Source organism: Glandiceps talaboti, chromosome 4, assembly GCF_964340395.1.
Source record: "Glandiceps talaboti chromosome 4, keGlaTala1.1, whole genome shotgun sequence".
Lineage (NCBI taxonomy): Eukaryota > Metazoa > Hemichordata > Enteropneusta > Spengelidae > Glandiceps > Glandiceps talaboti.
The window spans coordinates 8,850,077-8,869,081 of record NC_135552.1 but is presented as its reverse complement, the minus strand read 5'-3'; the positions used below and the strand labels follow the sequence as shown (position 1 = coordinate 8,869,081).

At 33.8% G+C, this 19,005-nt stretch overlaps 1 protein-coding gene across 1 annotated transcript in view; it reads left to right on the top strand.

Annotated features, from left to right (window-relative positions):
- Positions 1 to 19,005, top strand: part of LOC144434036 (receptor-type tyrosine-protein phosphatase-like N) — a 270,864-nt gene that overhangs the window by 127,511 nt on the left and 124,348 nt on the right. The window contains exon 9 of the mRNA XM_078122481.1: positions 12,598 to 12,677. Within this exon, the coding sequence (XP_077978607.1) occupies positions 12,598 to 12,677 (80 nt within the window). The remainder of the gene's footprint in view (positions 1 to 12,597; positions 12,678 to 19,005) is intronic.

The window sequence follows — 19,005 nt, the reverse complement described above, 5'->3', positions numbered from 1 at the left end:
GGTCATTCGGTGATAAATTATTAAGATACGTTTGTTCAAACAAGCATTTGGTTTGTGTTTACCTTTTTGGTGCCATTGGACAGAACTGTGGTTTTGGATTCTGGTGCAATCAAAATTTCCATGATTAGTTTGATTGATTGATTGATTGATTGATTGATTGATAGTCTACATTCTAATTAACCATACTATACATTGGTTGAATCAAATTTCTTATATTTGCAGACTTAGTGGAAATAAGTAGGACAGTAACATAATTTGTAGATGGCATGATTCAACATCTCTTGGGTTTTTTTACTTCTGGAAATCAAAGATTGAGTTAAAGAGCAGATGTGATGAGAAATCTAATTGTCTTCTTATTGATTACCCACCCCCTCTATACTTCTTTCATCATCAAAATATCAATACCAGCCCTGCTATAGACATGTAGCATAAGACTGACATGTTTCACTTAAATCTATCAGCATTTTCGAGCAACAGCTTATCTAGAAATGTTGCAATGTATCTTCTCTTGTTTTCATTTTTAATGTTGAATGTTGGTTTGAGGCATGGTATATACCAGCAATGCAGTACATGTTTGGGTGCTAGTGGCAGAAGTTTCACTCTCTACATGTACATGTAAACTGTATTGCTTTATATTACAACATTGCTTCGTAACTAATTGGATTTCACTGGAATTCATTTCAATAGAGGATTTAATGCTGCAGTAAAAATTGATCACCGTAGCATATGTTCCAGTAGATTTAATTCAATATTAACTGCATTGCCATTGAAAGAAAACAGACGATGTACTCAATACAGCTCTCATGTGTTGTATACCCAGTGATTACATCCATTATAAAATACATGACAGTTATCTTATTGGACATCATTAATGACACAAATTTCAGATGGTCTAGCACCTCTCAAAGCTGAGCTTTACAAAACTAACAGACACAGCTGCTTTAAGGCCAATAAAACTACTAACAATATATTGAGACAAATCGCCACATCATTTCTCATCTTGAGACAGAAACTCTTGCACATGAGCGAAGGATTTAATCCATACAATCATGGACTAAAAAGGCCCAATCTTACTAACACATGGGTACAGTTAGTTTTGAAGACTTACTTCTAAGACCCTGATTAAAATAAACTACAAAATACCATAGCTGCTTGAATGGTAATTTGATGTTGATGGCTTACCCAAAGTCATTTTGCTCATTCGTATTTTGGAAGAATAAGTCGGAAGAATCAAAATGCCATTCTGAAAAATGCCAAGGTTTAATGTGCAATACCAGAAAAAATAATATATGAGGTGGAAAAGGTTACAGCAGCTGTGCTATTAGGTTTATTGAAATTGGATGAGGTACATCACCAAGACTTTAATCTGGAATTGGTCGAATGTGATTGTGAGGTTTTTTTAGTAGGCATTGGAATGCTGCATGTATGTGTAAGATACAAATGGGGGTAATACTGTAAGACAAAACTTATGAACTAATATTCATCAAAGTTGAGTTTAGATAATTGACTTAGTTTTCTAGTAGGCACTTGAATGTTGCATGCACATGACGTGTAAGATTGAAATGGGGTTATACTAGATAGAACTTATCAACTTATACATCAATGTTTGACTTGAAATAAGTTGAATTTAGACAATTTACAGCAAATATACAAGGCTGACAGCAAACACTCAAAGTAAAATCTAGTAGTAGACAGACATGTATTTCAGTTGGTGCCAAAAAAGCTGCAACATTAGAAAAACAAACAGTTTTATACCTTAACTAGAACCATTTATAAGTTGTGAAGATGTCCACTCAGGATTCAGTGTCTTGAGACCTACCTAGAATTGATTAAATTCTATTGAATCTATTTTCTCTTACTGATTTAACATGTGGAAATGTGATTACTTGCCAAGTGTCCTTCAGCAGTTTTCCAAACTTATTAAAGGAAAGAAAGAAACAAGTTCCCTTAATTTGATTTTCTCCAGTGTGACATTTAGTGCTGATGAAATAAAAGATGCCATTATCATTTTGAGACTTCTAGACCAGTGAATAATGATCAAGGTGATTGCCAAGGATAGTAATGTAGGCAAAATGTCAAAACTGTTCCAGCATTCACCTCAAGGTAAATTTCTTTTGCTAAATTTCCAGTGAAACTCTGAACAGTATCAAATGAATGATATCATTTGTTCACTGATTTCAAATACCCTTTTTCAAAATTTTCAGTTAAAGATGCGATTCTCCTTCATCCTATTTTAATTTTCCAGTCAGATTTGTAATATAATAGGAGTTTTTAGCAATCTGTATTCTGGTATCAACACCATAGTGATATAATATGTGGACCCGAACTTCATTTCACCCAAAAGTTCAAAAGTATCAAGATCACACTTAGGGTGCTGAATATACACATGTAGATGTTGAACAATAGTTCAGTTTATTTGTTTTGTTGTTTATTTGACATTAATAAGTAAATTTGAATGCCATTCATGTGTCTATTCCTACTATTTTGAAATATTCCAATTCTAAGCTACCTTTGATAATTTAGAAGGAAAAGAGTACATAACATACAATTCTTTTATTTGTAAAGAACACTTCTGTATGTAGGGAAGAGTTTCCAAGTACCCATTTTCTTTGACATGTAGTATGAAAAATCCTCCATCTGAGAGTTCTCACACACAATAAAACAGTTCATTTCCTGACAGTTATAGAAAAGTAAAGATTCTTGTCAAGTATACAACTTGCTACTTCAATAAACCTGTTACCATGCAGAGTGAGCAAGTTACACGACTTAGAGAAAAACTGTTGTTGGGTCATTAGTGAATGTCTTTGTCATATGGATGTCAAACACTGGTGACATTATAGGACCATTAAATAGTTCTAGAGTGACATCTAATAGACATGTCTAAAGCTATACGCAAACATGTAGGCAATTAATTGAGGTAAGACTGTCACACTTGTATGACTTGTCAGATTTTGCAGACTGTTAACGTCATTCAGAGAATGACTAATAAGTTTGTTTTGAAGAGTAGATAGGAATGTAAATGTTTGTCTAGCAGGATATCAAATTCAACAGTCTTGTGAGTCTGTTATTAGAAGGGAAATGATGGGTCGTAGCAACTCCCAGCTATATAAAGTGTTTTTTGAATGTTGGAGAGCAAAATATAGTTATTTTAGAATGGTAAGTTGGACATGAATGCGACGTTACAATCTGTCTACTATGGACTTTGATCACACAATGAGTTAATTGTCACATTTGTGGTATTCATTTCAAATTTTAATATACTGTTCCAAAGTAACTATATTTTACTGTCCTATTAATTATTGGAACCATGAAGAATATATTCTGCTCGTCTCTGAGCTAATATGACAGTGTTTCTTGCTAAAGAACCCTAGTACAGTACAATTTCTAAAAGTTTGCATATATAAGTTTGTACTATATTTTGGTTGGAACTGTCATGGGAAACTTGTATGGATTTGTACTGGGGTAACCTAATTTGCAATGACAGTGTTTGAAAGGATACTTCTGTGCTTGAAGGCAACGTTGCACTTTTATATTCATCTCTACGATACCTAATATTCTGTTGTCAATCATCAGTACTCATACAGTGTGTTGAATTCAAATGAAGTGATGACTGGGCTGCCATGCTGTTTTTGCCATGTACTTGCATATACTAATTTTACATTTTCAACATCATATGTTGGTATCCTCCTGCGCAAATCTTTTGACGAAAGTGCTGAGACAGATTTTTTTTTTTAAGTCAGTGGTAGATGTCGGTAGGGAGTCTACGTCTCTGAAAGGTGGAAAGTTTGATATTTGAAAAAACTAAATTAATGGGTTTTCAAGTCATGAAGTACGCTAAGACTTATAAGTGGAATTTTCTATGCTCAGAATTTACAAGATTTAAACAAACTTGTTTACATTCCAACAACTTTTACCTTGTAGTTTTTGCCTCCAAAGTTGAACTGGAAAGACCAACTTCAAAAATCCAGAATTGAATGCATATAAAAACCAAACTACATATTACAAAAAAAGCTCTGCAATGAAACAGTGAGTGTCAAACATATGTGAATCTTTTATGAGTTTTCCAAAGGAAGTTTTTAGAAGGAATTACAGATTGAGCTGTAGGGGGCTCCCTTCAAAAGAAAGTCACAAGAAGGAAGAACAGGGAGTAAAGAATAAGATGTGATGGTGCGAAGGCTCCCTCTATAGTTGATATCAGAGAAGATTTGATATACTAGGCATGTAGTTTAAAAGCAATAGCAGAGGTAATTATTGTTGAGATCTAGGCCCTAATGAGAATTTTGTATACTTCACAGCTAGAGTATAAGCCATAAAATGTTTTATATATCAGCTTTGAAAACTACTTCACTGCTTCAGGTAATGACAACAATTTTTTGAAAGGAGATGCGACAGATGTTTCGGGGTGTTACTATGGTGATAACACATTTTTCTTCTTAATCAAACCTGCTTCCTGTGGTTGCAGCTAATTGATTAAAGCACGACCAAATCATTTTTCATAAATCTTGGTACTGTTGCGCAGCAAAGGAGAAATAAACTCCTAGTGAAGTGGAAATGAAAGAATATGAAAAAGTTCATATGAAAACTGCATGCATTGATATGTAGATGATGATGATATTCAGTTTTTGCTTTCATAATTGTAGTCACGTACAGGGACCTATTTAGCTATCCTGATAGCGATTGCCAGATTTTTAGTATTAAAAAAAATTAGAAAATTATCATAGAAAGTGTTCTTTCTGGGTATCAAGTAGCAAAAATTTGTTTTTCATTGAATGATGCAGATATATGTGCATTTTCCAATATATAAGAATGATTTGATGGGTGAGAAATAGAGTTTGACTGCGATCATCATCTAACCTTTGCATTTACATCCTGTGTAAGGCAAAGAGAATCCTCCAACCATCAAATCCAGATTACGCTCTCCAAGTGAGAACTTTCCTGTTTCCATGGTTACAGCTAGTCTTAGTTCCTTGTCTTATCCTTCCATGCAACATATGCCAGTGGCATTTTAATACATTTCAAGGCTGTTACTAGGCAACAAGCCAGAGTGGTTATAAATTCATAGTGTAGCCGTAGGGTTGGTAGGATTTAGGGAAAGGTGTCACCCTTTGCTGATAGAAAAATTTTCCTCGATTTTCTTTTGATTTTGTTTTATATATTCATGGTTTAAACATTTATTCGGATTAAAAAAAAATGGATGGTGAAGGATAAAGAGGATTAAAAAACAAACTTTAGTTCTGTTCATCCACACTAACATTATTTGAGACCAAAGAGAGAAACCATGTGTATAGTACCGTTCTAAATAGTTCATTCTGTGAATAAGATTCAGGTTTCCAAAGTGACCAGTTTTGTTGATAAATCCTAAAATGTGCCAATGCTCTGTGATTGATACATGAATCTCATCTGTTCTAACATTAGCATGCATTTCTCATTCAATTTTTTCGTTCAAAGACAAAAATGTATGCCTATTTAAATAACGTCTGCCAAAGTATGCGTTATCTGTTGAAAGAAAAGAACTGTGACAGGTACATGTAGTCTCTTCAATTCAATAGAAAGTGTAGTTTTAGAATTTTTCTCAAAAACTTTTTTAGAAGTGATTTGTTGGTGAACTCATTTCCAATAGACACATATGTGTATCTTCTCAGAAAGAAAGAAAAAAGAGAATGTGAATAGACCTATAATACAGGAGGGGTATATTATGCCTGGAACCAGAAACCTTTCAAATTCAGAAATGATAAAGACAAAATAATGCAAAACGTTTCACACAATTTTCCCTGATTAAAAACTTGGATGAGGAAATTCTTTATGAGTGACTGGCCTTTAATACTGTGTTGCCTAGTCCCTAAAAGTACATTTTAGATAGATTGTGTTTGGTTTTCACTGACAAGGTATGAAGTATCCATTTCCTACAACTGTGATAGTTCTGTTAAGTATTGTATGCCTTCTGGATACCTTCAGTTATACGTGTTTGAATACTTTGTGTTATTTGATATGTGTTGTCATTGTATCACTCTAATCATTAAGATGATTCTCCAACAAATATACAGACTTCAGTCAGATTTTTTTTTTTTTTAAAACATGCGTCACTTCTCTTTTCAAAATCTTCATGGACAGTCTTAAATTTTTTTTTTCAAGAAAATCCAAGAAACTTCGCCACTATGTTTTGCTAGTGAATACATACTGTGCCATTGTTGTCATGGCTGCAAGCAAAGATGAAGATTGCAGATGAAAATTCCAAGTTCTGAGGTTTTTTTTAAAACTAGAGTAGTTATAGAGAGAATATGAGTATTAATATTTGATGCACAAATGGTGTGTAACATCACACATGTATGAAGTGAAGCAGTTTAAAATGAACTGACATTTAAAAAAAAACACTTTCCTTAGGTTTCAATGATAATGCGAGATAGAATGTTACTATACATTACATATATATGCTAGATAGATGACGATATTTTAGAAGAAATTTCCAAATATGTGGTAACGTTTACTGTCTTCATGTGCACAGAAAATGGGCCAATTGTTTCAGTTACTGATTATGTGTAACTCACAAAGAGACAAGTTTTACCTGAACTCATAGTATAAACAGAATTGCAGATTTGCTCTAGAATTACGAGTCATAATTTTTTGTTTGCATTTCATTGCTACACTGTCAGAAGATTCTCTTGACAATTGTCAAAAATTGAAGTGAATGTGTACATTTTTTTTTTTAATTATAAAAGCAACGTTGTTAAAACTCTTTAATAATCATTTTATAAAATAATGTATTGAAGGTTGTTTGGCTTTGAAGATGAGGTCATTGTACATGCTGAACAGCATGTACAATAGTAAAATTATATTGAAAACAAGAACAAAAATAGAGAAAAATAGCCGTGCAGTTACAGCTAGTATGCCTTTAAACCACCTGCAAGTATCAAAACCAATTTGTCACTCCCTGAAAATACAACACAGGTATCTCACTCCCATTCCCTCAACAAAATATGTGATCATGAGTGCCACACTCCACAATCCCCTTCCCGACCATTGAACCCAACAAAGAATGACACAGGTATCTCACTCCCCTAACAAAACCTATCACAGGTATCTCATTCCCTCCCTTCAACAACAACACAGGTATCTAACTCCATGATCTCCTTCTCCCTCCCCAGCAAACAAGAAAATGTCACATATATCTTATTCCATCCCTCACTTCCATCCCAAACAATCCCAAATCTTGAACAGAGAATAGTAAAGATGGTTTGATTTGTTCAAACACACCAACCATGTCTTATACTAATTCCCTCAAAAAAATCAAAAACTGCAAAAAAACTACCCAAAGTACAAATATGTTATAATCAGTCCACCCCAAACACACTACAAGCAGTTCATTTGAAGCATACATGTATGGCCTTCATTTATGACATTTCCAAGTTTGTGTGCTCTTGGGAGTAATTTGTCTTTTTGTTAAGTCATGCCCCAAACTCTTTGCCCATCTTACAAACAGTCATTGATTCAGTTCTGAATCAGTGATTCTAATAGATGCATGTATGGATTTCAGCCAAAGAAACCATACTCAATCATGCGTCTACCCCTAAAATATTACCGTTTTGATGACGTCAATGTGAACTTCAGTTATCCTCAAAAAACATTTTGATGCAGCGGAGAATGACTTCCAAACTTATTCTGAAAATGTTAAATCTTGAATCACATGGTGAAAAGCTACAGCGGTGGCTTTGTGTTGTCAGTTCACAATGAGTTTGTGTAAGCTTTGCCATTAGGGATTCTGATGTATCATCATTTAACAATCATGCTTACATACCCTTAGGCTATCTCTCATTTCAGGCTTCATTTTGACTTGTGCCTTAGACATAGCAAGTCAAGTCAGGTATCTTGCCCCAACCTACAAATATGAACAAAGTAGGTTCGTATAAAAAATAAAAAGGAACCTTGGATTTTTCCACCTACAGTTGTGGCTACCTTTTGGCCAAGTAAACCATATGAGTGAATATACTTGACATTGTGGGATTGTAGGAAGCTTTATTGACACAGTTAGTACATTGTAGTTCGTGTGGGGGGGGGGGGGGGGGACATTTTAAGGCTGTCTGTCTGTCTGTCTGTCTGTCTGTCTGTCTGTCTGTGTTACTGTGTGTAGTTGTATATATCTGCTCAATGGTACATATCTGCTCAATTGATTTGAATTGAATTTGGTACAACTTTGCTGTCAGGTAGCCAGGGGTATGATTGATGCAAATACATGCATATAAAGTAGCTTGATTTGCATATTTATAAACTTTTGACAATGAATGTCTTCCATGCTCACAGTGCTTTGCTACAAAAAAAAATCTTTTTTAATTTGAATAGTGCCTTAATTGACTACTCGTTTGAGAAACTGAAGCCATAATTTACTCCAGCCTACCTTAGAATTTATGATAAAACTAAAAAAACAAAAAAAAACAAATAGCAAACTTTAAGTTTGATGACAATGATAAGTGAGTTCCATAGTCTATTGACTTATATTTTCCCACCAAGTGTTTGAGAAACTATTATACCTTAATCACCAGCATTCCCAAACTCTTGCAAAAACATTATGATCTTAACTTGCAGCTCAAATATTGAATAGAATGTCGAGTATAAAAACAAACCACTGCATCTTCTTGTATTGGTCTATATATTTCAAGTTTATCAATGAACATACTAAAGGAATATTGTATATGAAACCACTTGCCCTTTTGATAGGTGTAGGATTTCATGGGGAATTATGACTCATTTTTCTTTTTTTCTGGCACTTGATGATGACTTGCAAAGCTATATTGAATTACAGTATGGTAGGAACTATCTATTTAGTTTATATACATTATACGTAAATATTCTTTACAATCATGTAACCCCTAGTTCATTGCACATTGTAATTGGACGTATAATATCTGCCGATTTTTTTTCTATTTGCATATTTTCCTCTCTAAGATGGAAATATTGAGCAATTTAGTGGTTTAAATCTCATGAATGTGACATTTTACCAGAACAATCAACTCTACCTTGACAACCGTAACCTAGGCAATGCGATCACTAGGGAAAGTAGAATTTTCTGTGTTGAGTCATACAGGCTTTTGTGTCGTGGTGTTTGATTCCCCAAACTCCATGTTCAAGGCAGTGAAATTATCACTTTTGACTGAGCTTACAAAGCAATCATAAGAAATTATAATGAAGATTTACATGCAATTATAATCAACACTTACACAGTATAACATTTTAGCTTAAAGAAAGTCTCTAATTTGTGAGACTTTGAATTAAATTGACACTAAGGAAGACAAAGTTTCTTGTGACATTTCTAACTGTAGTATCATTCTACTCTATGTCCTTTCACTAAACCGTCTTAATTTGGTGCCGGCAGATCGGTAGATAGCATGTTGATTGACCAATCAAAAAAGTGAAATCAAAGACACAGCACTTGTAAAGTTTCCATGGTAACATCTGTTAAGAACTGACGACATTGCAATGCCGCAATAAGTAGTGATCTAATCTTACATGTTTTTTATGCGATCTCCGGGGATTAAATTAGGAGAAGTCGAAGCAAGCTAGTGTGTCAAGCATGATGTCAATGAAATTATACACACTGAATGGGATTACTGTCTCTTTGACATATGCATTTCTTTTCTAACTCTAGACCTTCCTTGTCTCCTTTGTCTTTCCGTGTTTTATCTGTCCATCTATGTGTGTGTTTGTGTGTGTGTGTGTGTGTGTATGTATGTATGTATGTATGTATGTATGTATGTATGTATGTGTGTGTGTGTGTATGTATGTATGTATGTTGGTTTTTTGTCAAAGAATTTATGTTTGTTATGAAATAATGAAATTAGAATTAAAGTAACAGTTTTTATTATTGATATTATATTTCATAGACAAATATATGGCCTACAGGGTATACTGAGATTTCAGCTATCAAAGTTCATCATAGGAATTGTTTTCAATTGCCACAATTATTAATTTTACGATGTTTGAAAAAGAAAACATTAAAGTCCCTTAATTCCTATGTGAGTTCTTGTAGTATTTGTTATATGTTAAATATTAATTCTTGATGTGATTTTTTTGTTGTCAATGGATTTGATTTGCATTCAATGAAACAATGAAAGGCAAGAGTTTATCAGTAAGAGTGGTGTTACAGGAAGAGACTATTTCCTGTTTAATCTCATTTCTAATTTTGAATTGACAAGATGTGGGGTAAACATGGCCTCTGTAATTGAAGTAATCACACAAAAGCATGTCAAGTCTGTGTACATTAAATACAGTGTTATCTGGTAGATAAGTCATTAAAAGACTGCTTTGATGTATTAGTTGACCCTTTCTTAGGTAGATAAGTCAGGCTTTGTACATGGTATACAGATTTCAACTATCAAAGTTCATCATGTGAATGATGTGATTGCAAATGATTTATTTTACGATGTTTGAAAAAACAAAACATTAAAGCCCCATGGTTCAATCCCAGGTTCTCACATTAGTGCTGTATTATCAGTGTAGTCATAAGGATTACGAAGGATGGGTAGTTTTGTTCTGGTTCACCTTTTTCTATAAGTCTGTTGGAAAACTGTTTGTCATACCTAAATTTTAATCCTGCTTAGAACTGTAGGTTTAGAAAAGAAAAATTATTAAGTCAAAGCAGTGTGCATATCACTGTCAAGACCAACCCTCACCATATCACAACTTCACATATAGTCACTGCCAGCAACCATAATGTCTTACTTTACAAAGTTAAAGGGCACAATGTCGATGTTGAAGTTTTACCCATGATGCATAGCAACATAGGCGTTGACCCCCTGGTGTAGAATAAAACTATATTTCAAGTTGTGACCTATAGGAATATCATGTGAGAAAATACCAACAAATATGTATAGACACACATATACAGGGTCATGATGCCCTGGATAAATGTTTATCTCTGCAAATGTATACATTGTTGTTATGTATTGGTGAAGTTTAAACAGCAAGTTTGTCCTTTACATAAATGAAATGCAGTATGACATGGTAGTGTTATATGTATTTAATGTTAAGGTAGGAAAGTTTGTTGACTACCATGATATTCATCCAATGGCACCCCTTTTCTCAACGTCAAATGGGCATTTAAGTGCTTAAAAGGTTGACTGTTATACATGTATACACTACACGAAAAGTCAAATTTACCCACCTTTACCCTACCTGTGACCCACCTAACTTACTACCATCTCTGTCAAGGGGTAGTACGAGACGAAGTGACACTTTGACTGCCTACAATACCCAGGGGAGAGATCACCGGGGTAAATTAAGTCAAAGGTGTCACTTCGTCTCATACTCCCCACATTTACACATCCTCTATTAAAGATTTACCCTGGTGGAAAGACATGGTCAAATATGACTTTTCGTATAGATGGCATATACTGCTAGGGTCTTAAGGATTTGTTGTTTATTGTGATTTTTTTCCTTAAATATGTTCATCGGTTTGGTAAAACATTAGATAGTTCTTCTTACAATATGACTAAAGGTTTCTAATTACTTACAAGTAACATTTCACCTGTTCAGGTTGACTGGCCTTATCAAACTTTCCATTTGCTTGCTTTATACCTCTAGATGCTGTACATGTAGTGGCTATATGGATGAGGATTGAGTATTTATTTTGGATTTTGGATTTAAAAGACAATTTTATCATGGCTTCCTACTTGAAAAATCAGTGTAAGATAACATTGACCAAGTCTATGTTTGTAAGTTATTACTTTGCTAAAAAAAAATTTGTTATATTATTGTACGTATGATAACAAACATTTTACACATTTATTAATCTTTTGTCATCTATTGAGTTACAAACAAAGACTTGGGATATGTTGTGTCTAATTGATTTTTCAAGTAGGAAGTCATGATAAAATAGTTTTATAAATTAAAAATACAAAATAAATACCCAATCCTTATCCATGTGGCCACTTAAAAGTCATCTAAAAATGTAAATTTCATCATCAACTGTTTTATAGTTCAAACAACTTCAATAAAAATATGAGCAACTGTATAAATCATATATATTAATGTCAATATTTAATTGTTATGTATGACAAGAGTGTTGTGTCTCCATGATTGATGACGACAACAATAACTACTGCATATTAAAAAGTGTCATCGATTTTGTTTCTGACATTCCCATTGATGATTTTAATATCACAAAATATGTATACACTAGTTATGACTGTATAGTGTAATTGGATAGGCTATTATGTATTCATTTCTTTATATTTGTTATTATCATAACACCACTTGTTGCAACCACGTTCTATAGAAACTCTCATTTCCATGTTGTAAAATACTGGTCAAATATTTAACTAACTTTCGCATATTTCCTTTAATGTGTTCTTCTCATACATCACTCTGTCAACTGTCACTTACAAATCCTAGTATTTTGTTGCTAAAACAGTGTGTTTTGTTGAAGTACCAAAACCAATCTTTGGTAACTAAGCAGCTGAGAAATGGAAACTCGACTGTTGTTTCATGACCACAGAAAGATTTCATTGTCCAATGGTTAGGAGATGATTATTTTTTTTATTTTTCAAATTTTGCCTGTGCTGACTTTGTCATTCACGTTTCTTTTCTTGTTCATTTCTTTTGTTGCAGGGTGTCTGACTACCAAGTTGCTTTCCGGGTAAATCCCAATAGTAAGAACATGACAGCATCTGACATCGATGGTGAAGCAGGTAGGCATCAAATTTTTCTCTCTCTCCAATGTCATCCATTTTGATAGTCATGTAAGTCTCCCAATCCCGGTTCAAAGGTTGACATCTTTTCACTGACACAGTACTTGCCGTAATAAAGTTATGATTTTTGTCTGTATTCTTGAAAACAATTTCATTTTGAAAAGTTATAGTTACGGTTACAAAAGTAAAAAGTGCAAAAATGGCGTGAATCTTTGACAAAGGTGTTTCACCTGAAACTAATTTTCACCTGAAACTAATTTTCACTGCTATTGATAGGAAGGTATAAACTATGTATTTAAAAGATGAAGGATTGAATTCTATTCTACATTATTATAGTAATAGGTCATCAACCTTTACATACAAGAAGTTTAGGAAACAAAAAGTATTTAAAAGACACATACACTGTAGTTCAACTTTAGTCATTTCAAAGTTACATGTTGAGCAACTGGATACACTGTATTTTAACTGTAAAAGATATACATCTAAAAATTATATCGCATCATAATCATGTTGATTATATGTGTTGTGGTTTGTATAAAATCACCCATTACCAAAAACAGGTTCAATGCATATCTGTGTTTTGTTTCCAATCCTGATGATGGCAACAGTTTCAGGGTGCCCCCAACTTTATGTCACCAATAGGGAACTTGTAAACCCACCACGTTGAATGTTGCACATCATGGGAAATGTGATAATAAATGCTAATCAATTAGTATTATAAACAATATTGTTACATTGTTTGTAACTGCAAATAATCAATTCATAGTCACCCTGACCTTTGTGGGAGGTTTATTTTATCAGTAGCTCCAGATTATGTATTACGATAACACAGATAATCCCATAGTCCTTTGTGTCTGAGCATGCTCAGTCTGGATTGCAAGTTCCCTATTGCTGAGGTAATATGCCTATGAATGCAATGCTACAGATATCTCTGTCAGTAACTTAGAGCAGTGACTGACTATATTTTAGTATTTAGTATTACATTAGGTAATTCTCCATGACATAAAAGTAATGCAGAAAAACATTCCAGATGTGGACTATGCCCCAGTGGAATACTATATTTTCAAGAGATTTCAGTTTCACTGAGATGAGAAATTGTTTTGCCGGAATCTAATTTTCACTGATTTTGATACGAAGGTATGTGTGGTAACTATGAGTAAAAATGAATTTTCAGTGGGAAAAAAATAGCAGTGAAATTGCGAAATCAAATTTGACATAAGAATGCAGAGTTTTGTGAACTGTCACATCATTGACTGAGTAATATAAAATATTGTGTACAACTCCACGCACACCATATGTTTGTATATCTCACTGACAGATTTAACTCCTTTCCCTCCTGTAATTCCCAACTACTAAAAACAATACACGATTACATCTGTGTGCCTTTCACCTCTTGCACAAAGCGTTTTAGTCCATCCATACTGACAAAATGTTTAACATTTAAAACTATTGAACAGTAGTTCAATAGAAGCTACTACACCACTTGACTCTACTCATGGGAATTCCTTGGAAACATATTTTTTCACCATATTTTTGTTCAATTGTAAAATTCTTAATGAGTGTTATCTATTCAGTAAATGCATATGGTGTAGCTTTTGATAGTTATGTCTTTAGTAACAATAGAACAAAGAAGAAGTTCTAGTTCTATTGTCATAATATTATAGTCATTGTGTCCGGCTGACTCTCTCTGTCTGTAGAGTGCAACAACCTGTACCGAGGCTTGTTAAACCTAGGATGTTGTTGAAATTTAATAGCTAGCAGGTTGTCTTTAAGTTGTAAGGTAGCAACACCTCAGTAGAAGTTCCATGTTTTCCCATAGTCAACATCACAACATATGTACACCATAGAACATATTCAATAAAATGCTGTGTCACCACATACATGTACATATGTACATAAATTACCCTAGGTATAGTTTTGGCAAAATGCAGTGTAAACACATTATGTATACCACACAGCTTCAATGATAAGTAGTTTCCAATGTTACTATACATACGTGTACGTGTAATGCTTTACCTTGAAAACACTAACTACATTTTTACAATATCATTTTGCAGGAGCAAAATTGGAGATATGTGAGTCTCCTAAAAACAAAAAACTGTAAATTGTCAAATAATACATGGCATATTTGATGCAATGACCATCCCCCGTAAATTCCTACCCTGAAATTTGCAGTGTGTCACCAGATAAATTTACTAAGCAATGCTTGACCAAAATAGTTATTATGGGGAGGAGTAATTTTTCCACACTTGAAACAAAAAGCAGGATAGGGTGTTTGGTCATTGACATACCAGATTAACTTACTTTGATAGACAAAATGAAATTGTGACCATGTTTTATTATCTCTATAGTCTCTATTCAAAGTAGTCAACAGCAACCAACAATCAATATATGATAATATTCAGGTGTTTTGTGTATGTATTCTTCATCTCCTGATACATATAGCTGTAAATAATTTCCTACATGTGAACAGCACTATGTCTCATTCCCTTTTAAGGCTAGAAATTATTAGAAATTTGGCCTCGAGTGTTAGATATATATGTCTGCATTTTATCCACCCACTTCCTCGTTATTTTTTCATTTATTTAAGTGTACAAGTATGATAAAGAAAATAATATGTTCCCAAGTTCGTATACTTTTGTCTTTGGTTCAAAATTACACGTGACATTTTCCTTGTGAAAGGCAGTAAGTATGTAAAATAGACTATGTTGCCCAGACTAGAAAATAATCAGCTATTCATGCATTAACCTACATATATAGAAGTGCCTCAAGGAATTTACTTAAATTAATAGATTTTGCCTCTCCATCTACAGGGCTCCAAACTCCTGGTACAGTATAAACACGACTGTGTAGACTGTACATGTATAAGACCACCCCCCCCCCCCTCCCTTTACTAAGTGTTCTGTAATACACCTAAGCAAAGAACATGTAATTCCATTTAAATATGAAACTTACTGTATTACTATAAACATCAGTTTTCTTTCTTTCGATAGTTCCCAAACTTTAACAAAAATACAACTTGGTTTGTGATAGCTTTGGTATCAGCCTTTAAAATGGCTGTAAAGGTGATACTGTACTACTTATTGTAAACAGAAGGATGATAATAGAGAACATATTGTAAACCTAGATATTTTCTCTACTAGAAAATTTTGTGATTTTTAATACAGTCTTCGGCTAGTTCTCAAAGACTAATTCTTACTAACCACCAGACTGGTAAATTGTTTTTGAATATACACAAGAAGGCATTTTAGTTACTTTTGTTTGGAGAGACATTTACACTGAATAATTACATCTTGCATGACCAAGGTCCATGGTAGACGGATCGAAACATCGCATTGTGTCTAATTTTTTACCACTCTGAAGTAACAGTTTTACTGTTCAGAAGAAAAATACTAAATAGTTGCAACAAAATGCATTTACTCTCTGTAAGAACCTACAATAGTTATGTGTTGACAGAGATGTTTCCATATGAATGGAAACTGTCCAAAGATACAGTTCACAATTGTATCATTGCATTTTTGAAGTTCATTTAACCATATATGTTCACATCACTTCTCAGTTTTTCACACTTTCAAATTTATTTGCTGAGTTTTACTGGATTTTGAAAATCGATGAGGAATGAATCTTTCCAGCTTTTTAGACTTTCAATCTTGTTGAGTATTACTGGAATGTGATAGTGAATGAAGGATTCTCTCGATATACTTGCAAACTAAGTTGTGGTATAATATAGCAAACTAAAAAAAATCACATACTTTGCAGTGTTCAGAAAGGACTACATGTTTAATCTAAGATTTCTTAAGGAATTAGAGATTTAACATGGTCCTTGTCTAGCATTGAAGATTATCCAAGTGTCAAGCAACTTACCACTTATGGCACACTGTTGTCAGCACTTCACTCTTTGTCGCACTACTTTAGTCTGCTGTATAGGCATAAGCATCCATTTTGCGGTCTTGAAAACTTCCTGGTACTACAGCCTAGTAAACCACTACTACTGTACTACTACTAACGACTCACTTCTTATAGTTTGCAAGCAGTGAGTGCTCATTAAAACTTGAGAATTCAACTAGCATGTTATGCTTTGAGGCAAACTGCAGCATTTATTGAAAAACTTGTAATGTACAGTACAACAGGTGCTCATGAGACTGGCTATCTACGATGATTTGTTTTTCTTTTACCGTTAAAAAGTGAAATTTTGTGTGCTATTTGTGAAATTTTCATGTCAGTACAAGAGTAGCATTTTTTTGAAATACTCATTAGAACCATCAAATATGTAGTGTTGGTTAATGCTAGAGGTGCATCTGAAAATATAACAAGTGTCATGGAAACAACCACAATTTAACCCTTCTTTTAACCTCACTTGTAACTTATAGTGTCATAGATTAAGGGCAAGTCCAGCCTGTCAGTTTGGTCGTAGAATTAATGAAGGGGTACATGTAATGAGGATAACCAAGTAATTACACTTGTCAACTTAAAATCTGAAGTTATGACTTTCTGTCTAAGTACTGTTGTAAAAGTGGGACAGGTTTGGAGAAAAACTAACATCTGTTGCTGCTAAGTTGAAGGATGTCATTAATCACACTAAACTATGGCTATGTTTGAAAATCAGCAAGCGTTTAATGGTCAGATTTGTCATTTTTGCATTCAATGAACTGTCACCATGATATATGACTATGTATAATACACAATCATGTGTTGCTATGAATTGTAAGTTGTAATCTACCTGTATGGTTAAATGCTTTCACTTCTGAATACTAGAAACTAGAACCGTGTGTGTGTGTGTGTGTGTGTGTATGTGTGTGTGTGTGTGTGTGTGTATGCGTGCATGTATGCCTGTTCGTATGTACATTGTCACATTTATGCATGTGTGTGTGTTGTGGGTGCATGCGTTCGTGTGTGTGTGTTTGCATGCATTTGTGTCTTCATTCATACATATACATGGACTTATCATGTGCATCCATGTATGTACATACATAAGTGTATACATTACTCAGTATATATATATGCTTATGTTCATTAGGCCATGGGTGCATGAAGTTGGTCGTGAGTTTCTACCTGTTCGTGTTTGTATTCTTGTTGACTCAGTAACACTAATACGTATCACATCAACGTACAGGAATTTAAATCGTATAAAATGGCTGCAATGCATTGTGAGATGTCACAGTTGATGACATCGTAGGTTTTATGAAGTTTATCATCATTAGATAGAAGTGTATTGTTATTAAGAGTAGCCAAATGAGATAAAGGTTTGATGCACCTGAATACGTTTGTCAAATATTACTACAGACAAGACAAAAAAAAGTACTTCAGTCTTAAATTGAAGTGAAATTGGTGAAAAGAAGATTGTATTCGATCAAAACTTAGTAAAAATATTAGTGTGGTGCCAGGGAAATCATGATAATTAAAGGACAGTCTGGTCTGCAACAAGATGGGATCTAGGTTTTGGTTTGGTTTCAAGATTCAGATATGAAGTAGTGAATATTTCTCAGTTTTGGCTATTCCTAGTGCAATTCTGTTGTCAGCCTGAATCTTTCAAGAATCTCAGATCATGGTCCCTCTGTGATAGATGAAGTTTACAGAATTCAAAAATTGAAATGTAATATTATTATGTTGAATTTCATCAGGGGAAGAAAATCTTTTGAAAAATAAGAAGTATGATGAGGAAAGAGATGGATTTACATGAAGTCATGTGGTCAAATTTCAACCTAGCTGACATCAGTCATGTGACCAACAGCAAGACAAATGGGTCATGTGACCACCTATCACTATGCCAACCCACCAGGGACTTAAGGGGGAATGAAATAAAACAAACACAATTACCAGGGCCGTGATGAAGGACAGTTTTGTATGCCACTGTATTCCATTAACCATGTTTGTACCGACCCATGAGTGACTCCTTCATTTAAATACAAATAATTATCATGCAAACTGTGGTTTATGCCATGTCAGTGCTAATAAGAAGGGAAATTGGATCCCAAAGAACAATGGAGAAATATGAAGTTGATGCATGAGAAGATTGTAAAAAATTAATTATACAAGTAAAGAAGTAGGGGAAGCTGAGTTAAAAGACAATTTTCAATTAAAGTGTTATGTATTATAAGTCTAACAGGTTCCTTCTCTTCAATCAAAAAACTAAGATCATTCATCACCGTGTTTCATTTGGTCAATTTGTTCCCAAGGTGTTTTATATGTCAACATCATTATATGAATCCTCCCATCTGTTTTTTGTGCTTGCAAAATTATGTTCGTGATCATTCTGTGAGGATTGCTAAATTATAAATTCAATTTCCGAAGAAAGCCTTAGGTTATTTTGACACAAAAAGTCATCAGA